Consider the following 21,134-nt stretch of genomic DNA (forward strand, 5'->3'; position numbering starts at 1 on the left):
AATTCCTTCTTTACCCACGATCTTGTTTCCACAATGTCAACAGTATCAGTTTTCTATTTGAGTTCCCAGATTGAGTTACTCAGATCTTGACCTTCCTCTTCAGCCTTTCTCTCTTCCCTCTCCCCAAACTCAAACGGTTTAACCATCCTTGCCACTTGGGTTATAACACCTCTTGAAAATATCAGCAGAGTATCCAACAGAGAGATGTAGTGGTTTCTAGCACCCTCCCCTCCTTCTCTCAATTCCTCATTTCCACTTAAGAGGTGCTCGGCCCCCTACCCCTCCTCTTCATATAATAACTGTGAATGCCCCGGCTTTCCTTCCCCTCCCACACCTCCCCCGACTTCTGTTTCCTGTAAGACTTTGATAATTTGGCAGCTGTACCCTCCAGCTCCCCTTTGTCCCCTTCTTCTGCCATCGGCCCTGATTTATGGCCGGGTGATTGTGGCAGAGGCATTGCTAGAGCTCTGGCTAGCGTGCTCCTCCTAGTTGTAAAGACCAGGGGGCAAGCACTGTGTCCTTGCTTGAGCTGATAACTTTTTTCCTCATTCCTTAGGTTTTTCGGTACCTTCCCCAGTTACTCTTTCCTGAGTGTATCTTATCTCTGTGAGACTTCCAGGTCTTAACTGGCTTCTTTACTATCTACCTTATCTGGCCCTGGTTCACTTTACCTTGTGTATAGAATGTATACACTGTGTTTGCCAATCACCCAGGACATTGTCTGTGATCCTTAGCTCGGCTCAATAGCGTTTACAATAGTTATTTGTGCGCCCAATGCGCCTTTCCGTGGTCAATACCGAGTGCAATATTTCCTCGTGCACCCTATGCCACTTAGGTGTGCCTTCCCCTGGTTGCCCCCCCCCTTCCACTTACATTCTGCTTTTACTTAACCATTGCTTTAACATCCTCTTACCACACCCTAGTATTTGCAGAAATATCAATTTCCTCAAAGTCCCACTGCAACTTTTTATAATCTTCCCCTCTCACCTGGCTCTGTACAGATATCTACTTTTTTCTCCAGCATGGGGTCTGGCACGGATTCACATGCTCATGAATATTCCCCGTCGTCAGGCTGGGAATCCTCGGTAAAGAAAAAATCAGTATCAGTTTCGTTTCTGATCTGTCTTTCGTAGTAGTAACCAATCACTGATCTCTGCGTCATACTGACCACAGCCAATGACTGCCCTCTACCTAAGCCCCGCCTCTGGCAGCCATCTTCAGATTTTTACCGCACGTTCAAGTGTTGGGATCCTCGTGCTATTGCTCTCGAGCGTTAGTGCTATTTTTTCACGTTTTTTCTCAAAAAACTTCTATTTTTCGGTCAAAAGAGCTTCAAGCTCCACCGTTTCTTCATCCGATCAACGGGGACCCGTGTCGGATTCGTCTACGCCCCTCAAGGGTGAAGATTTCGTCGAGCCACGCTTTTGGAGGACTCCAGAAGTTTCTCAGGCCCATCTCGGACATGGCCCAGGAGAAGGGAAGCTCGACGCCCGGAAAGCTGTTCAGGGTCTGCCCTGGATGCCAACTTCAGAATGTCTTTAAGGAGGACGAACACTCCCTTTGTCTTTACTGCCTACATGAGGACAAGACGCACGTGGAGAAGGACTGTGCGTTTTGCGGCAATATGTCGGAGCGGACCATGAAGGACCGCCATCAACGTCTCGCCAACTGGCTGGAAGGGAAGAGCCCGTCAGGCGAGAAGAAGAAGAAGAAGTCCGAGCGGTCTTCTAAGACCTTTGAGGACGCCCCGGCGACGGGGGTCCAACACAAGGCCAAGCACCGCGAGTCCGCTGGCACGGGAGCGCCGAACGGTCGGGCTCTACGGGCACCAGGCAGGGCGCATCCTCCCCGGCGCCATCAACCACGAGCCAACGCTCTGGTTCGGGTAAGAGGAAGGCCGAGCACCCGGCGAAGCTCCTGGAGAGAACCCCGGTCGAGCTTGAAGGCCCCATCGGAGGGGGAGCGAGGCAGTGACCCTCCCCCCAAGGAGAAGGCGGTGAGCGCACCTAAGGTGGTGAAAGCCTTAATCCATCCGGCCAAGGCCTCTATCGAGACAGTCGCGGCGGCCCTGGCTCAGCCTGTGGAGGCTACACCAGTGGTGGCGACCTCGGGGCTCACAGTCTCCCTGCCACCGCGGAGGGAGTCCTCTTTTATGCCCATCGACAGGACCCCTGTGAAACCTCCGACGGAGAAGAAAAAGGGAGGGCAGGAGGTCGTCGTGGATTCAGCCTCAACCTCTGAGGAAGAGCTGATCGAAGTCTTAAGCCACGGCGTTGGCGTGGAAGAAGACCAGCCCGTCGGGAGGGACCCCGACGTAGGAGACGACGATAACGTCGAGGGTGCCGACGGGGCCCCTGACCGCCCGTCGGACTCCCCTCAACCAGTGCCGCAAGACAACTCAGCGGCCATTTTGTTGGCTATACAGTCCTTATGCTCGGAGATAAGGATGAGACTGCCGTTACCACCAGCGGAGGAACCGCTCCCGACGGGGGACCCGGAGCCAGGCCCCTCTGGGAGCCCTCCCCCTAAGAGAATAAGGATTCATCCTCCACCTCCTTTTCAGCCATCGCGTCCTGTTCAGCCCTCCTCCCCGTCCACGACTCGTGGGGATGATACGGGGACTGACACGGCCGCGACGGGTACGGACGACGAGGTTTACGACGAGGATCTGCCGTCGTCACCTCCCACCCGGGCTTCCCCGCCCGACGAGATTGGATCGTTTCACTCCATGATCGCCAGGGCATCCGAGCTTTTCCAGCTCTGCCCGGAAGAGAAGAAGGAAGGTTTCCTTTATCAACGGCGCGAGGCCAAGAGGAAGACGGTCCTCTCTGTACCTCTACTGGACGATATTTGGGATGAGGGCCTCGCCCTCCTCAAGAACCCATCCACGACGCCGGCTAGCGGGGATCGGTACGAGAAGAAGTACCAGGTCCCGGACGCGGCCCCCTTGTGCCTTCGGGCACAGCCGACCCCGGACTCGGTCGTCTCCGCGGCGGCCAGGAAGAAAGTGGGGGGGGCGCGGCCTCTACGTCGACCTCCCCGCCGGACGGCGAGGGAAAGAAGTTAGATACGATGGGACGCAGTCATCTCGTCTGCAGCGACGACGATTAAGGCGGCCAACGCCTTGGCTATCGTAGCCCGCTACGACAGGGAGTTGTGGTACAAACTGGCCCCCCGCTGGACTTCCTACCGGACGACAAGAGGGCGGAAGCCCTAGAGATCTTGCAGGAAGGAGAGGTGGCGTCGGACCACGCCATAACGATTGCGACGGACATCGCTGACACTGGATTTCGCCAGTTTGGCAACGGCGTGTGCCTTAGGCGGCGTGGATGGCTCAAGGCTACTGACTTCCGTCAGGACGTGCAGACAGAGTCTTGGACATGCCGTTCAACGGAAACAACCTGTTTGGGAAAACAGTGGACGATTCCCTTCAAGCCATCAAGGCAGACACAGAGACGGCCCAGGCTCTTGGGGTTCTCCAGCAACGGCGGCCGCCCTTTCGGAGCGGCGGAGACAAACAGGGTGCCTCCAAAGGTTCCGGCGGCGGATTTTCCACCTATCGTCAAGCGGCCCGTTCGTCGTCGCAGGAAGCTTACAGGGGACGAGGCAAGTCAGGCGGACCCCGCCGTCGTCGCCAAGGAGGACAAGGCGGCAAAGCCTCGTCGAAGCAGGACTGAACCGGCCGTGGGGTCGGGCCCCCACCGAAGCAAACCGGTGGGAGGCCGGCTGGCGAGCTTCGTCAGCGTGTGGGAGTCCATCTCCACCGACGGTTGGGTGCTGGATGCCCTAGCTCAGGGTCACGCGCTCGAGTTTCTAAAGAGGTGCCCGCGCGTCCCCCCTGTGGCCAGGAAAGAACATCACGTCCCTCAACTTCTCTTGGAGGTAAAGGCGATGCTCAAGAAGGGCGCCATCGAGCTCGTCCCAAAGAGGCTTCGGGGCTCCGGAGTTTACTCAAGATACTTCCTCGTGAAGAAGAAGACGGGAGGATGGCGTCCCATCCTGGACCGACGACGACTGAACAAATTCATCAAGGCACAGAAGTTCCGGATGGTCTCCCTCCAACACGTTCTGGGTCAGCTGGAGGAGGGCGATTTCCTGTCGTCGTTTGGTTTGGAGGATGCCTACTTCCATATTCCCATTCTAAGGGGACACCTAAAGTTTCTCAGGTTCGTGGTCCAAGGGCGTCACTACCAGTTCAGAGCCCTTCCCTTCGGACTGAGGTCGGCACCCAGGGTGTTCACCAAGTGCCTCGCACGGGTGGTGGCGCAGCTGCGCCGAGAGGGGATCCACGTCTACCCCTACCTGGACGACTGGCTCATCCGAGCGAAGACGAAGGAACTCGCCGTGGAGCACATGGCAAGGACCGTCCAACTTCTCACGGACGTGGAATTCTCCATAAACTACGCCAAGTCCCACCTGGTGCCCGCGCAAGACGCACTGTTTCTGGGAGCGAAGCTCGACAGTGTGTCGCTTCTGGCCTCTCCGTCGGAGGAAAGGACGAGGGCCATCTTGGGCAAGGTGCAGCGGATGCTGGTTTCGGACGCGGCCAGAGTGAGGTCCATCAAGTCCCTCCTCAGAATGATGTCTTCTTGCATTTACCTCATCCGCCTGTGCAGGCTCTGGATGCGCCCGTTGCAGGAGTTCCTGGACGCGCGCTGGATCCAGACGACGGGCAGCTTCGAGGAGAGGATCACACTCGACGAGAGTTTTCGATGAGCGATCCGGTGGTGGGGCACCTGCGCGCATCTGACAGCGGGCATGGACTTCCAGACCTCCGGCCACCAGGAGACAGTGACCACGGATGCCTCCCTGGAAGGGTGGGGAGCGCACACCAAAAATCTGCACGCGAGAGGCCTTTGGCTGCCGACGGAGAAGTCCCTCCATATCAACGTCCTGGAGCTCCGTGCAGTGTTTTGGGCCCTCAGGTCCTTTCTTCCGTCCCTCAAGGGCAAGGTGGTGAGGATCTTCACCGACAACACCACCACCATGTTCTACATCAGGAAACAGGGCGGAACCAGGTCCCCAGCCCTGTCCATGGAGGCGCAGGATCTGTGGCATTGGGCCGTCGCCCAAGGGATGTTTCTGGTGCCGTTTCATCTGGCAGGGATAAAAAACACCATCGCCGACTCACTCAGCAGGGAGCTGCGCTCGTGCCACGAGTGGGAACTACGACAGGATCTAGTGGACCGCCTCTTCCGACGGTGGGGCACACCCCAGATCGATCTGTTCGCGACGGCGACGAACTCCAAGTGCCGGAGGTTCGCCAGCAGGTTTCCCCAGCCGAGGAGCATGGGCGATGCTTTCTCGTTCCCCTGGGAGGGCCTCTTTCTATACGCGTTCCCTCCATTGCCATTGCTGATCCGGCTCATCAACCAGCTCAAGAGGTCACGGTGCAGGATGATCCTCGTCGCACCTGCGTGGCCGAGGCAGATATGGTTCCCGGACCTTCTGGACTTGTCAGCATCACCGTCAATCAAGCTGCCAGTGGACGCGGATCTTCTCTCCAGAGAAGGAGGCGCCATCCTCCATCACGACCCGAAGTCGCTGAACTTGCAGGCCTGGCTCCTGCAGCGTTAGAGTTTGGAGGATACGACATACCGGCCGACTGCAGAGAGGTTCTTGCAAAGGCCAGGGCGTCCTCAACTCTTAAATGCTACGGACACAAATGGAAGAGGTTCTCTGTCTGGTGCCACGCACAGAAGATTAACCCTCTACGGATTACGGCTCCCCAAGTACTGCCGTACCTACTGACGCTTGCCAAAGCTGGACTGGCGCACGCGTCCATCAAGATTCATCTTGCTGCGATCTCCCGATACACCAGAACCACGGGGCGGATGTCTTTGTGGTCTCATCGTCTGGTGAAGGAGTTCATGAAGGGACTGTTCAGATCGTTCCCGCCGGTGAAGGCTCCGGCCCCGGCGTGGGAGCTCAACATGGTGCTGACCAAGCTCATGGGACCTCCGTTCGAGCCTCTGCACTCGGCTCCGTTGAAGTTCTTGTCGTGGAAAACAGCGTTTCTTGTGGCCATCACCTCCGCACGACGGGTGGGAGAGATCCAGGCCCTTTCCTGCAAGGCCCCGTACTTGACTTTTCACGACACGAGGGTAGTGCTCAGGACGCACCCCTCCTTCATGCCAAGGTGCCGTCGGACTTCCACCTCAACGGACCCTTGGTGTTGCCTGTTTTCTTCCCGTCGCCTTCGTCGCCGGCTGAAAGGACTTTGCACTCGCTGGATGTGGCTAGAGCGCTGAAGTTCTACGTGGACCGCACGAAGTGTTTTCGGAAGACGTCACAACTCTTTGTGAACTTTGGACCTGTCAATCAGGGGAAGGCTCTCTCGAAGGCTTCCATTTCCAGATGGCTCTCCGGCTGTATCATGTACTGTCATCGGTTGGCAAACCGACCGCTGCCTGGCCGTCTGAGAGCCCATTCCACCAGAGCGATCGCAGCTACCACGGCGTTCCTATCTGGTGTGCCCTTGCTGGACATCTGCAGGGCTGCTACGTGGAGGTCGACGCACACCTTCACGAAATTCTACTGCGTCGATCGGGATTCCAGGGAGGAGTCCAGGGTCGGCCAAGCAGTGCTGCTCAACCTGTTCGCCTAAGGTGAGCCTGGTGAGGAGGTAAGAATTGCTTAATGTTGAGTTTGATGTAATGCTTAATGTTGAGCCTTTGCCACCTCCCGTGGTTGTGCATGTGTGTACTGCTATGTATTCTTTATTCATGAGCATGTGAATCCATGCCAGACCCCATGCTGGAGAAGGAACAAGTTACTTACCTGTAACTGTTGTTCTCCAGCATGGGTCTGGCATGGATTCACATGCGAACCCTCCCGCCTACCCCTCTGCGGCTCTTCACTGGGTCATACTGCCACTTCACGTGCTACCAAATCTGAAGATGGCTGCCAGAGGCGGGGCTTAGGTAGAGGGCAGTCATTGGCTGTGGTCAGTATGACACAGAGATCAGTGATTGGTTACTACTACGTAAGACAGATCAGAAACGAAACTGATACTGATTTTTTCTTTACCGAGGATTCCCAGCCTGACGACGGGGAATATTCATGAGCATGTGAATCCATGCCAGACCCATGCTGGAGAACAACAGTTACAGGTAAGTAACTTGTTCCTTACACACTCTGGCGTTCCACGTAATAGTACAAGTGGTCTATTATTGTACAAAGAGTGTAAACGTAACGGTGGTGATAGCGTTAAATCTTTTGCACTTGTTGTTGGCTCGCTCTGTGCAGGAATCTATTTTGTTAGACACACACTGGCGTTCCACGTATTAGTACAAGCTGTCTGTTATTGTGCGAAGACCGTAAACGTAATATTGATGTTGTCAGATCTTTCACACACCTTGTTGGCTTGCAGTTGCATCCTGCACTTCACTGCTAGGTTTCCTAAGCCACACCCCTCTTAATCAACTGCTTTTCTCATTCAACTCCAGACTGCGTGGCGTTTCCACGGCAGCCGCACTCTTCGATCAAGCTTTTGCTTTATTTTCACCGTTCACGAGTGACCGTCCACACACTACTATTATGGCTTACTGCCTATTACGATCTGCATCACATTAACACGTTATTGCTGCATGTTTTATATACTTACTCCTTGCATTCCCAGCCCCACCCGCCTCAGCAGACGAACAGACAAACAGGCACTTTTGGGCACTTCTTGGTGCGCGCGCGCCGGTGTGTCCGACCATGCCTTCTTGAAGGAAACCGAGGCTGGTGGGCGGGGTTTGCCTAAAGTGAACAAGAAAGTGATATTATATATGCTTATTTTCAATAATAAGGCATACTATTGTCCCGTACTAGCAGTCCCGTGTGAAGTTTACACTCTCGCCTTATTTACTACTCCCAAGTATATTAAATAGAGTAGATATGCCGGCAGTCAGGAAACAGCACTTTCTTCCTGAACCAGCGATCGAGCAGCCACCCAGGCAGAAACAGGCACTTTTGGGCACTTCTTGGTGCGCGCGCTAGTGCGTGCGACCGTGCCTTCTTGAAGGAAACAGAGGCTGGTGGCCGGGGTTTGCCTTATTTACTAGTCCAAGTATATTAAATACAGTAGATATGCCGGCAGGCAGGAAACAGCACGTTCTTCCTGAAGCAGCGATCGAGCCTCCTGATCCCTTTCTCCTGTCCATTGGCTTCTTGATCCTTTGTTTTCCTGAAATGCCTCTGTTCTGTGGGCGCGCTCTGAGGCCCACGGCCATGTGGCTCGGTTTATACACGTTTTTAATAAATAAATAAGCAAATGGAGCGCTGTAGGCCAAAGGGGGTCTGATCCAAGAGGATGGTATCATCTGCATAGCAGAGCCATGGAATTCTAACTCACTCCATAACTGGCGGAAAGTTTCTCACCCTGTGCCAAGCCTGAGGTATATAGATTATACAAGGTACGAGCGAGCCCACATCCCTGTTTCAGCCCATTATTTGTGGAAATACTATCCGTTTAAGGCCCCCACGGTTAACTCGGACTCTCACAGATGTCTCAGAATAAAGTAACTGGATGAAGTACAATAGTTGAGAGTACATTTTCCACTTCTTCAGTTTAGCCCAAAGAATTAATGGTGTTGAACGCTTTTGAAAAATCAATATAGCAAATATATAATGGCTTGCCCTCAGTAACTGAAGTTCATATAATACTTAACAAGACACTAATATTATGAGGTTGAGTGACATAGATTCACATGCGCCCTCCAGCCTTCCACTCCAGGCAAACACCCTCTGTATGTGTTATTTCTCCAGCAAAAGTGGTTAGAATCTGAGGGGAAGCTGCTGGGGAGGAGCTATGCACTCAACGTCCTATTGGTGGGGACCAAACGCACCCACAACGATGTGGGTAGGACACTTAAGGTGTCAAATGTTTTTCCTTAGGAAAGGTATTAAATATAAGTAACCAGGGATTCCCAGCCTGACGACAGCAAATATTCACAGCATGTGAATCTATGAAAGATACCAACGCTGGAGTAATGGAATTACAGGTAAGCAACTGCTCCCTACTGTGTCCATTTTTGGTTACCCTGTTACAAATTCTGCATTATGTATGTTTTACATGTAGACCCCACGTCGAATCTGGAAAATGACCTTCCCCCAATGTGTAATCGTGGACAAACCCTGCCTCCCTCTGTGCCTCAGTTCTTATATCTGGCTGAAATGAGAGCGCCTGGAAACACGGGTGCTAGACGCATCTGAAAAATCTGAAGGGAATTTGCCATAATTTCCTGTGATGTTACTTGGGGTGGGGTCAAATGACATCACTTCCTGTGGTGTCATCAGGGGGGTAAAGGGTCATGTGATGTCACTTCCACTACCCCTGGCATTTTGGTGAAATGACGTCACTGGCTACCCATCCATCAGACCCTTACTGTTCCTTGGGAAAGTAATAAAAAAAACTCACATTTCACCCACACGAGAAGAGCACACTAAATAACCTACAGAAGAACTAGTCCGGCTTCTGGCTGAATTTCTGTAATGAGACCACCACCAATCAGGTCTTAATCTATGCCTTCAACATAATGGACAAGGGAGCCCATGCAAAACTGGTCCTGCCTGACCTCGCTTCTGCCTTCAACATGATTGACTACAAGGATATCCTCAGCATCCTTGCCACTCTCAAGGGATGAGAAGAATAAGTCATTTATTGGTTCATGTGCTACCATACAGACCAACACCAGCTCATCTAGGTGGGCACCAACAGATCTGCAAGAGGCCCTGAAAAATGTGGAATCTCTCAAGGTTCCATCCTGTCCCTCGTCACCTTTATCCTCGACATCAAACCCCTTGGGAACTAATCGCCAAACTGTACATCAAGATCCACCAAAATATGCTGAGGACATGCACATTTACCTAAACTTCAACTGCCACCATAATCCATGGACTGAAAGACTTCCTCTCCCGGATTCAGACATGGATGTGTAAGGGAAGCATGGTAGCAAAAGCAAGACAGATGCAAAAGATAAGTTTGGAAAACCTTCATTGTTCTTGAAAACAGCATTGGAAGAATTCCTATCTTGCCCTACTTCTAGGATGGGAGCACGCTCGACCATCAAATAATAAATAATACAGTCCTAGTGGAGTCGGTCAAAACAAGATGGGCTATGCTAACAAAACCTAATGCCAGCCTTTACTTTAATGTAACAAAATGTGTGTGGGAAAAAAATGTGTTTGCAAAAGGAATAATGTGCAAAACTATAAAGAATCAATGTGGCTGAGTCAGCTCTCCTCCCCACGTTGGACAGCATGGGGAAAGGCGGCCTCCATAGACAGTATCACACCTTCTGGTTCAGGGTCTTCTAAATTAAAGGCAGTTCATAACGTGGATTGAGTCCATCCTGGCCCTCCACGCTAAAGTATCGGTTTCCAGCTTCAATATATAGTTCATCAAAAGGTTCAAACTGGTCTCCCTGAGTCATGCTCAGACCCTTTCAAAACACAAAGTTCACGACGGTCTCCCTCAGTCGGGCTCGGACCTCATGTAGGTCCCCCTCTGTCGGGCTCAGACCTCATGTAGGTCCCCCTCTGCCGGGCTCAGACCTATGACAGTTTAACAACACTTGCAAGGGGGCTCTCTTCCCCAAGCTTTATTACACTTCGGGTCTCCCTGACGCCCTCCCACAGACCACTTTCGGGTGTCGAAGACTTTCGAATGTGCGTGGCTTTCTTTTCAGACCTCTGCAGGAACACTTTGACTAACAGAGCATGGTTCAACTCTCTTTGACACACACCAGTCCCACATGTCACTTGCCAACTCACCGGCTGTGTGCATCTTCCTTCTTGTTTCTGCAGTTTTCCACGGGTCAAGGTTAACACCACAGGCTTGGCCTCGCCTCCCCAACTCTGCCGTTCACCCCGGAAGGTCACTGGCGTCTTTGAAGCACAATTCAGTTTCCTTATTTTCTCCAGGGGTCTCCCTCGATCGGGCTCAGGCCCCCTCCGTAAAGTTCACACACTCGTCTCCCTCAGCTGGGCTCTGATCCCTCGAAAGGTTCACATATGGGTCCCCCTCGGTCGGGCTCGGACCCCTTCAAAGGTTCACTGATGGGGGTCCCTCAGCCGGGCTTGGACCCCTCTTAAAGTTCACAAAAGAAATGTCTTTGCACTTCCAGTCCCAGAATCCTTCATTCTGATTTTAGTAGCACTTTGCTAGCTCCCCTTTTTGGCACTCTGGCATTTTTGGGAGCTGCAGGAGTATATGGGGGTTCTTGTTGAGGTCAGGGTCTTGCCACCTGCCTCTCAAGGGCCAGGGCTTGCCTGTTTTGCCAAGGGAAGGTGTTATGGTGTGGGCACCGCCAGGTAACCCCACCTGCCCCTGGTTTGGCTTCCTGGAGGTGCAGTTCCCATTCCACACGGCAGCCTCCCCTGTACTCACAGGCCCAGCAATCAGGCAGTCCTTCCTGCAGGCCTTCCAGGATCTCTCCAGCTCGAGTTTTCTTCCTCTGCCTTCCATGCACCATCCAGCTTCCCCAGCTCGCTCAGAGCGTGCCTGTGTGCTCTGCCTCTTAGAGTGATGGGGAGACTTAATAGGTCTCAGGTGAGACTGATTGTCGAGGGAGGCCTGACCTTGCCTATCCTTGTTAAAGGGACAGTATGTTGTCTCTTCTTTGTCTTAGTGTTTGCAAACAAAAGGGGCGGGGGGGTTGGGAAGTCATAGGGCCTCATTACGGCCTGTACGGAATGGGTTAACGGGTCCCGCTAATGGGTGCGGACCCGTTAACACCATTCCACACGATTGCAACGTCCCCTTGCGGGACCCGGTAAGGAACGCCTGGTCAAACCAGGCGTCGTTACCGGGTCCCGCAAGGGGAAGAGGGAGCAAACAACGGGCCGCTCGTAATCGGCCCGTTGTTAGCTCCCTCTCCCATTCCCATTGAACCCTGTGTGGGCTCAGATGGGAATGGGGAAGGCCCAGGATCGGATTCCCAGAGGGAGGAATTACCGGGCCCTCCGTACTCGGAATGGCCCGGTAATTCCCCATTCTGGGAATCCGGTAAAGGAGCCCGGTGTGGCGGCAGCCATGGAGCTAAGGGCTCCATGGCTGCCGCCAAACTCGTAATGAGGCCCATAGTGTTTTCTGGTAATTATGGGAAAATTGGGTGTAACATATCCCATGTGACTGAGGGGGTATCAGGTAGGGGTGTGTCAGAAAAGGGGGGGAATACTGCGTCTCTCCTGAGGGCATTCCTCCGGCAGTCCCCAAGGACCCCCTGTCCAGGTGATCCACCTGCACTGGTCCACCCCCAAGGTTTGGTCCCAAAGGCGATGGCAGTGTCCTGGCCCCCTGAACAAAAGATCCTCTGGGTCTATCCGTGAGAATACACTTGGGTTTTTCGCAGATGTCAGTTGCCTACCTAAAACTGATCCCAACAAAGACTGAATTAATCTTCCTCCAAAGCCTTTACAAGCGTGCTCAATTCCAAAGGTATCTAAAATTAATTAAACTCTGCAGAATTTCATCCCTGCCCAACCCCTTTGCAAACTCTCTAGGTCTCACCATTGACTGCAATCCATCCATCAAATCTCACATTGCCAATAAGGCCCAAACGGCTCCATGCCAGCTCTTAAAAGGTCAGAGAAGCAAGCCCTCCAGCCCTGCCTCCAAGTTCATAACCGTTACTCAAGATCTTGCCCTCTCCCACATTCATGGTGTAAATGCAGTCCTCGCAGGAGTCCCAGTCTCCATCTTCACCCCATTGAAAGCTATCTAGTAAGCCCTCCTCAAAGGTCTGCAGAAATGTGATTGCATGACCCCTGTGTTCTTGGAACTGCATCTTCATCAAGACCTGCATCACCGACGAGGCAATGACTTCCAATACGCCATCCTATCTGGCTGAGTGCCTCACTATATCTGATGGCTAAAGCAGCACTAGAGCCATAATATTGCCATGCTCGGAAACAAGACTACAAAAAGGGAAAACCGGGAAAAGAACTATGCTCGTATACTTTGGAAATTAACAGAAATCACAAGATTGGCCCTTTCCCTCCTGCACGCACGGAGTAGAAGAAACTGTTTTTCTAAAAACACCATGTCTGATGCTAATTTCTGAATCTCTTAACTTCTCACACTACATGTTATGCCACCTTTTCCTCTTCCCCCTACCTATAATTATCAATGTAGCTCACCTGCTCTGTGTTTCCAGCTAGGTTTTCTCTGCAGAGATCACACACATAAATGCCTTTAGAACAGTGCCCCGATATACCTAGCCAGACAAATCTCCAAGGTACAATCTAATAGACCTACAGGGGCAGTGTACTCGCACCTTCTCGTCATCCCCAGTTACAGACGTCAGAGAGACAGAGGTAGCAGTTTCCCTTTGATCGCGGCCAAACAACGGAACGCCCTGCCACTAGCGCTAAGATCAGAACCGTCCTTGTGCTCCTTCCACAAAGAGCTCAAAACCTGCCTCTTTTCCCAGGCAATCCAGAGTAATTGAAGTCACACAATTCCCTTAGCAGCTGGCAACATCCCTCTATACTAACTGGCAACCATGTACCTGTAAATACCTTCTGTGTCTGTAACTATTCTCGAATCACTACTCGTATGTTCTTTGTATGTCTGTAACCAAGTGTAATCCTTTCTCTCATATAGCCACCTCTGGTCTGCGACCAGTGTAACCACCAGGTGTACGTAAACCAGCGCCCAGATGCCTCCGGGTTTGGTGCACTTTACAAATGTTGAACTAAATAAATAAATATATACAATTAAATTGTGTGTTCTCTTCACCTCCTGCTGGAGATTGCACTCCTTCCACCATGGTTAAGGCAGCATTGTACCTTTCCACTAGCATGCCCCCACTTCCCCCACTCCATTTGCAGGACAGTTCCCTGGATGACTGGCTATTCCTTCTGAAACTTCTGCTGTTGGCTTGCTTCATTTAGAAGAAAAGAATCGTAATTTGTTAAGGCTTTTTAGAAAATATATGTTTAATCTGTCTCCCCATTGCTGTTTGTCCTGATTTAAGACCTAGCAGGAGCAGCACTCCTGTGACTCTGCTGCCTCCTGGCAGCCAAGAGGTGTAGACCGAGCCAGATTTGATCATAGAGCTGCCACCTGTGGCCCATAGGCAGTAATTTTCTAAATAGATGCGTTTTCAACAGGCAGATTACCCACACTACACACGGTGCATTGGCAGGTTATCGATGAGCTCCAGGGTAGCCTTCTCTCTCTTTACCCCTGTTCATTGAATATTAGACGAGTTTGCTTTTCTCAGCCATGAGCAGATGCTCCACTCAGGTGAGTGAAGGGAATCCAGTTGGGTGCCCCCTACATCCAGTAGGAGGGGGGAGGAAGAATGTTACTCCACGCCAGAGCTTGTGGTAGCTGTTGCAATGCTACTGCCTCTTGCAGCCATCCTTCGCTGCTCGTTTCAAAATGAGCGATGTGCGCAACATGCTGGTGGGTCATGCAGAAGGAAAATTGAGCCTTGGTCCGCCAATGCTTATATCAGGGTATTTATGTGTGTTCTGTTTCAAATAGATTTGGAAATATGACCGGGCCCATTGTAAGACTAATTAGAAATGTATGATAACGCCTTGCTTCATCAGTCCTTTTGAGAGTACCCACCCACTTGTCCACTTGCCTTAGTTTGGATATTCTGAACAGCTTCAATTTGGGGAACTGCAGTTGAGTGCCGGGTATGTACAGGGATGTCTGCGGACTGTCATGCCGTGGGACCACACGCATGGTACCGTCTCTGCTTCTCAATTATTTTGGGAGATTTGAGAAACATATTCTTGTATTGCCATTGGATAACAGGGTTTCCTTCCTAAGGTTTTAAATTGGATAGCCATCCTGAAGTGCCATGGGGTCAATGAATTTTAACTTAGCTCATTGTTGAGGTTTTCCCTTTTTCTGAGCTAAAATTGTATTCCTGCTGTTTGGCTAACTGGAATGCAAAAAGTAATATTTCAGAGAGCGGACTGAAATTAATGTGGTATTCTGATACATCGGTTGTACAATGATGACTCGATAACCTCGCGATTTTTTTATTTTGTGTGACCATTCTCCCATTGCAGTGGAAAGCTCAGATTTCATGCTTAGATCTCGGGTTTCCCACTGCAGGTTTAGAAGTGTGTATGGATGGCTAGTCTCCTTGGTTAACTCCAGGGCTGCAGACTTACTCTGTGGCCTTTAAGAAGATTCAACCCAGGCCCAGACATGTACAATTGAACTACACTTGTGGTTCACCAGTACAGAAAATTAAGTTAAACAATCATGAACACAGCAACTTAGTAGAAATAAATGTGTACGTCGCACACATTGCATTGAAAACCATACCAAAAAGAAATCACTCACTGCTTTGAATCTTCTTTCCTCTAATTTACAGAGCCGATGGTGGTGTCTGTAACAACAGCTTTGTAATGCAGATGACAGCGGACCTGTTTAATCAGACTATAGACAGGCCCCAGCATGCAGACATGTCTTCCCTGGGTGCTGCTTTCCTGGCTGGCCTCGCAGTAGGTAAGTATGAAACGCAAAATGACATCTATATTGTTGGGGCTTTTTGGATTCTGTTAAATTGGAGGTCTTATTTGGTATCCTTCCCCTGCAAGAAGAGAAAAAACGTAATTAAGCTCCAGTCAATCTAACATTTTATTTCAGTTTTTTTTCTTTTCTTTGACCTGCACTGCTGGCTTGTCTCTTATGGCTTACTTACAATTTTAAAACTTGAACATCCATCACCTCAGGTTGGCCACCTCAATTCCTGTCTTCCGGCCATCCAGGATTGGATGGTTAACAGTAAAATAGGTGGCATTTTAAATGCTTTCTTTTTTTAAAATACCACCTGATTGAGTAGAGGATTGTATGGGACATTTTTCTCATAGGGTACATAGAAATTGTTTGTGGTAAGGAACCCACAGTTACCACATACAGTACGTTGTATGTACCCTGTGCTGTAAATATCCCAAGCAATCTCAAAAAGTAGGTGGCATTTTAAAACCAAGTGCTATTTAACATAACACTTGTATTTCTGGTGCCACCATAGGATTTGCCACTCTGGGTTTTTGTTTGTAATCAGTTATCTTAAATTAAGTGATGATTTTTGAAGTTCACTTTCTCTCGGCATCTCTTTAGAAAGTAGACCCTTTTGGCCCAATTCAGATAATTCAAGGAAACAAGTTGTGCGGCAGACCTCCAGAAAACCAGACATGTCATAAATACAACCATCTAAGGAAAATAGCTCAGAATACCATTTGCGAGGGTGACAAGGTTTTTTACTTCCAAAATGAGATACATGTCAGCAGGGTCATTCAAACCCTACTGCCACGGAGCGCACTGACCAGTTAGGGCAAACCACAAAAACGTCACTTATGACAAAAACAATATACAGTGTCATTTCCTCATTATTATTGGTGAGGCCCCTATGCGCATACAGTCGGTCCCTTATCGATCATCCTATGAGGCGTTGGAAGTGTCAATCTTCTTCCATGTGGACCTTGACAGCTATAAGTTCACAACATAATAATACAATTGGTTCATCAGATGAATAGACCTTTCTTTGCACATTTCGGCCACGTGATGTACACCTGGTAATTTAGACATGAGCTTGGTAGATACACTCGAGGTCAAGATAGCCCTTAGAAATGTGAGAAGCTTAGCACGATCCCAGTGCTCGGGTGCCCCTGCCATGCCTCCCCATAGTTGGCCTAAATTTGTTATTCTCACCCTGCACACCTCATAGTACAAATCACAGGACATGCCACTTGGGCTGCCCCCCCTTGGCATGGCCCCCCTTCCAGAGTTGCCTGTTGCGGAACTCTAATCAATCGATACTTGAGGCATTTCGGGCTTTGGTTTATTTATTTATTTATTTATTTATTTATTAGTCATTTGTATGGTGCCTATACACAGGTGTTTTCAGGCGACACAAGCCGAGGGTGGTGGGGACATGGGAAATCATAAGAATACAGCAACAAAGAAAACTGTTAGATTGGCCTTGTGATAATCCTACCATGCAAGTGCGCATGACAAGGTAATAAGTGCAAGGGGGTGGGAAGTAGAGGGAGAAGTGCAGGAGTGGGGTACACCCATGGGTGGGGGTGGGCAAATGCTGGTCAGGCCACGGCGGCAAGTGCCAGGGGAAAGAGGGAGGTGGGAGGAAAGAGTACAGTGGACAGGGAGGACTACACTGGGATATTCAGTGAAAGGGAACCTGAGGGCAAGTGCTGGCAAAGGATGCTGGGAGGGACTGATGGGCAGGGGGACTTGTCCCTGTATGACTCTTAAGGGACCCGGCTCCAGTCACAGCGACAGAGAGTTTAGCATGGGAGGGGAGAGGGAAGGAAGAGGAGAAAAGGAACGTCTTGAGAAGTTTCCAGAACTTAAGAAAATCCAGCTCAAGTCTGAGGGGCGGGAGGCAGTTCCAGAGGCGCCAGCCAAGGAAAGGGATCTATCTCCCACTTTTTGCTTGTAGAAACGTTTGACCTGCAGAGAGTGATCCAGAACACCAAAGGATTCTGACTAGTAGGAGGTATTTCGGGATACTGATTATAGTTCAAACAGACTGGCTGGGGGTTTGTGGACGTGGGTGGTCTAAATCTGGGAAGCATGTTTTGGCAGCTTTAGAGTTCTGCCCTGCGTCTCGTGAGATCGGCCTTCAACCCCAGGCACAACCCTACCCCGCTTTGCTGTGCACATTCCTTTCAGATTAGATGGGTCTACAGTGTGAGACAACAAGTGCTATGTTTCTAATTGATAGAATAACCTTCTACGCTACCACCTGGGATGGGAGCAGGGATGGGGTATTCTTACTGAGGCCTACAGTTATTATTCTCTATTCTCTTGCACTGACTGGCTGCACGGGGCCTAAGTTCCAAAATGGCAATAGATCAGTGTGCCTTTGCTACTTTGAAAACCTAACGTCTACAAATTCTACCTTTCCTGTAAGTTCTATTATACCTTCTATATGCCGCCCCCTTTTGGGATCATCCGTTTGTGTTTGGCCATCTTTTTTCCAACAAGGTGTGCTCTTTACCCCAATCGTAACCATCATTGCGCTGCTTGGAAGAGTCTTTGCACATGATCGGAAATTTCCAGCACAAACTCATAAACACTGCCTCGCATGGATAAATAGGGACTGCCAGTATCTCGTCACCAGGCCTTAAGGAACAGTTGGGATGGGAGCAGGAGGGCTATGCAGGGGAGGAAAGTCAGCGGTGGATGACTCTCCCAAAAATCATCTGTTGTAACCCATGTGAAAGTGTACTGCTTTTTATGTGTGCAACCAAATCAAAATAAAACTGTCTCCCAGCTTTCTGTAGTGGCGGTCGTTAAATGCGCCGTCCACACTTTAGAGTACTGACGAGGTCTCCCTCGGAAACGCTGCCACAGATGCTGTGGCCGAAATAGCACCAAATCTCCCAGTACCAGCTGTAGCTGAATATGTCCTCACAACACCTGCCACTGATCAGCCACCTGTCTCATACCATGCCCTGCCCATAGCGTAAATTATTGAATTACAAGGAAGGGCCCCGGATGCAAAGAAGCAGTGGTGGGTCAAGAAAGGGTGCACCCAATCCCCTACTGATTTGTTGTGGAGGCAAGAATGCACAAGAAAAGCAGTGATTCCACACAAACTGTTGTTAATAAGTTTTGATCCGCTCCATCACCCCTCCCACAGCTCCAAACACCACATTACTGCTGATATACAAGAGGATTGGTTCATTCCAAATGTCCAGGAACACTTGACGAGTATGGTTATTAGATGCACAACATGTCTAAGTTTCAGCACAGGCATGACATTAAGAACACTGAGAGGCACTCTGACCCGCCCCAATGGGCCGGTCCGCGAGTTGCATATCAACTACGCAGATATGGGCGATAGATGCACCGGGTCCCGGTATCTGATCGTTGTCGTCTGCCCCTTCTCGCGTTGGGTGGCGCAGGTCCTTGTGCACATCCAAATGCCAAATGACTTTGGGAGTTGCTGATCTGTCTGGCAAAGTGGAGCATGCAAGTTAGTGAGACCCCAGCCCTCCCCCGAGCTCATCCCTGTATCTACCAGGTACCCAGTTATGGAGATAAAATAACCTTGTGTTAGTAGCCAATTCATTGTTAGGATGACGAGCCCAGCAGCGCCCACGTGGACGGAGATGGACAGATGAAGATGGACCAATGGCCTGGCATCCCATATGGAGCAGGCCCTACATATATAGAGCCTTTAAAATTAGGATTGTACAGTTGTACTATGCATAATTACATCATCGGTGATGCTGTTTGTGTTTATAATATTCTGCATGTGTCTCCGGAGCTCAGAGCATTTGGTGACAGCAGAATTCTTTGCTGATGCATTTCTATTTTGTAAGAAATAAATACTTCTTATCCTTGCAAGATTGTCTTGGGCCTTTTTCCCTAGCGGGCTATATTTTTTCTGGTGTGAGCGTGCAGGCGCGTGCCTCAGTACCCAAACTAGGCTGGAACCTAAAATGGAACTTATCCAAGCAGGAACACTTATTTACATTGACCATTGTAACAGTCCTTACTTGGGCATTCCCAAATAACATAAAATCCAAATTTACCTAGTCAAAAACTGAGCATTCAAACCTATTTTTTGACTTAAGAAATACGGCCATGTCTCGACAGCCTTACCAAACCTCTGCTCCCCCACAAGCCTCAAATCTCTGAATATGCTATGGACAAGATCAACTGGAAAAAAGATCCAGAATACCCAATGAACAGTATCCTCCATTGTGAACCTTTCCACAATCTTAATGTGCAGCAGTCAGAAGACTACTAATTGGGTGTCCAAAGTAAACCAAAATTGGTAACAAACTTTTATCAGTCCAAGGTGCAACACTTTTTTCAATAGCATCCCCATGACCATTAAAGAGAAATGGAATTGCAGAAAATGTAATTGCATCGTAAGGAGCTATTCCTAAATTAATCAAGTCAAGTTCCATTATTGCCAAGGATCTACCTAGTCAATATCCGTCCAATATAATGACAGCAATTCCCCAGGAAGACTCCTGCTGACTGAGATATGGAGCAATTGTAGCCCATGTTTATCTTTCTCTAACTCTGTTTACTATTACAGAACCACTGTCGTCCTCCCTCCCTTACTCCCTCCATTCTCCTTCCCTTGTCATTTTATGCCCTTGGTGTCATGGAACAGTTCTTGTTTAATATTAAGTTATCTAAATTAAGTGACACATTTATAATCACTTATATAGGAGCCACACATAGCTTTGACCACTCATTAGACAATATTGCTAGTAGAGGGTTATCCATTCGCCATCTGCCTACACTTCTCACTTGGTTCGATCATGTTCTCAGATCTTTTCATTTTTTTCCATCCTACTGTCCTTCTTCCCCAGGTTTCTCTGGTACTCATGAGTTCGGGTCCCTTAGAGGTATTTCAGAACCGTCACACCACTGAATTAGCATTGCTTCTTGATGGTACTAATCATCCTGATGACTGCAGTGACTGGTGTTATAAGGCTATACCATCAGTTTGACACTTTGGCCCATGTACAAAAATGTAAAACGAAGAAAAGGAATGCCCCATGGTTTTACGATATAGTGACTAAATGAAAGTGGCAAGCAAGAGCCCTAGAAACCAAGAAGTGTAAACATTACCTTGATAAGGACACGCTTCTTTACACTCTTTCCTTGGCCACAGTCTTCTTCCAGATGAAAGTCCTCGAATATACTCTTCCCTTTCTGCCCAGGGAGGATTGAGCATTGCTGGTGGGAGCAATGATAAACTCCCAGCGGGATTACTACAGTGCCCTATTTGCAGGGCTTTGTGTCTTCTACCAAGCACCTCTGAATGCAGGTGTAAGACTTTCACATACGTCTTTGGGAATCTCATATCTCAGAGTAGTTTGCTTCACTAGGTGCCAAAAAATTCAGCAGATTTAAGACAATGGGAGTGGCGGGGGATCATTTTATATAAACTGCTAGTTGCAAGCCGGAGAGAACCAACAATTACACTTCAAAGCCGAGTGTAAAAGTAAAGAATAAAGCAAGACAGTCACCTTTTATTCTTTAATTAAACTCTCTGGGTTGAGAGAAATAACACAGCCTTTAAATATGCTTTGCAGACAGCATCTTATAATGGATTCCAATCGAATCTGATTGCTATACACCATGTGTAAGATCAAGGCTGATTCCATTGGAATCTTTGATTTGA

The 21,134-nt window shown here is 49.7% G+C and overlaps 1 protein-coding gene across 2 annotated transcripts in view; it reads left to right on the forward strand.

Moving 5' to 3' along the window:
- Positions 1-21,134, forward strand: part of GK5 (glycerol kinase 5) — an 831,314-nt gene that overhangs the window by 788,057 nt on the left and 22,123 nt on the right. For both annotated transcript variants that reach the window (XM_069618275.1, XM_069618276.1), the window contains one exon: positions 15,330-15,463. In XM_069618275.1, coding sequence (XP_069474376.1) covers positions 15,330-15,463 — 134 coding nt within the window. The remainder of the gene's footprint in view (positions 1-15,329; positions 15,464-21,134) is intronic.

Source organism: Ambystoma mexicanum, chromosome 10 (genome assembly GCF_040938575.1).
Source record: "Ambystoma mexicanum isolate Mex_15411 chromosome 10, UKY_AmexF1_1, whole genome shotgun sequence".
Classification (NCBI taxonomy): domain Eukaryota; kingdom Metazoa; phylum Chordata; class Amphibia; order Caudata; family Ambystomatidae; genus Ambystoma; species Ambystoma mexicanum.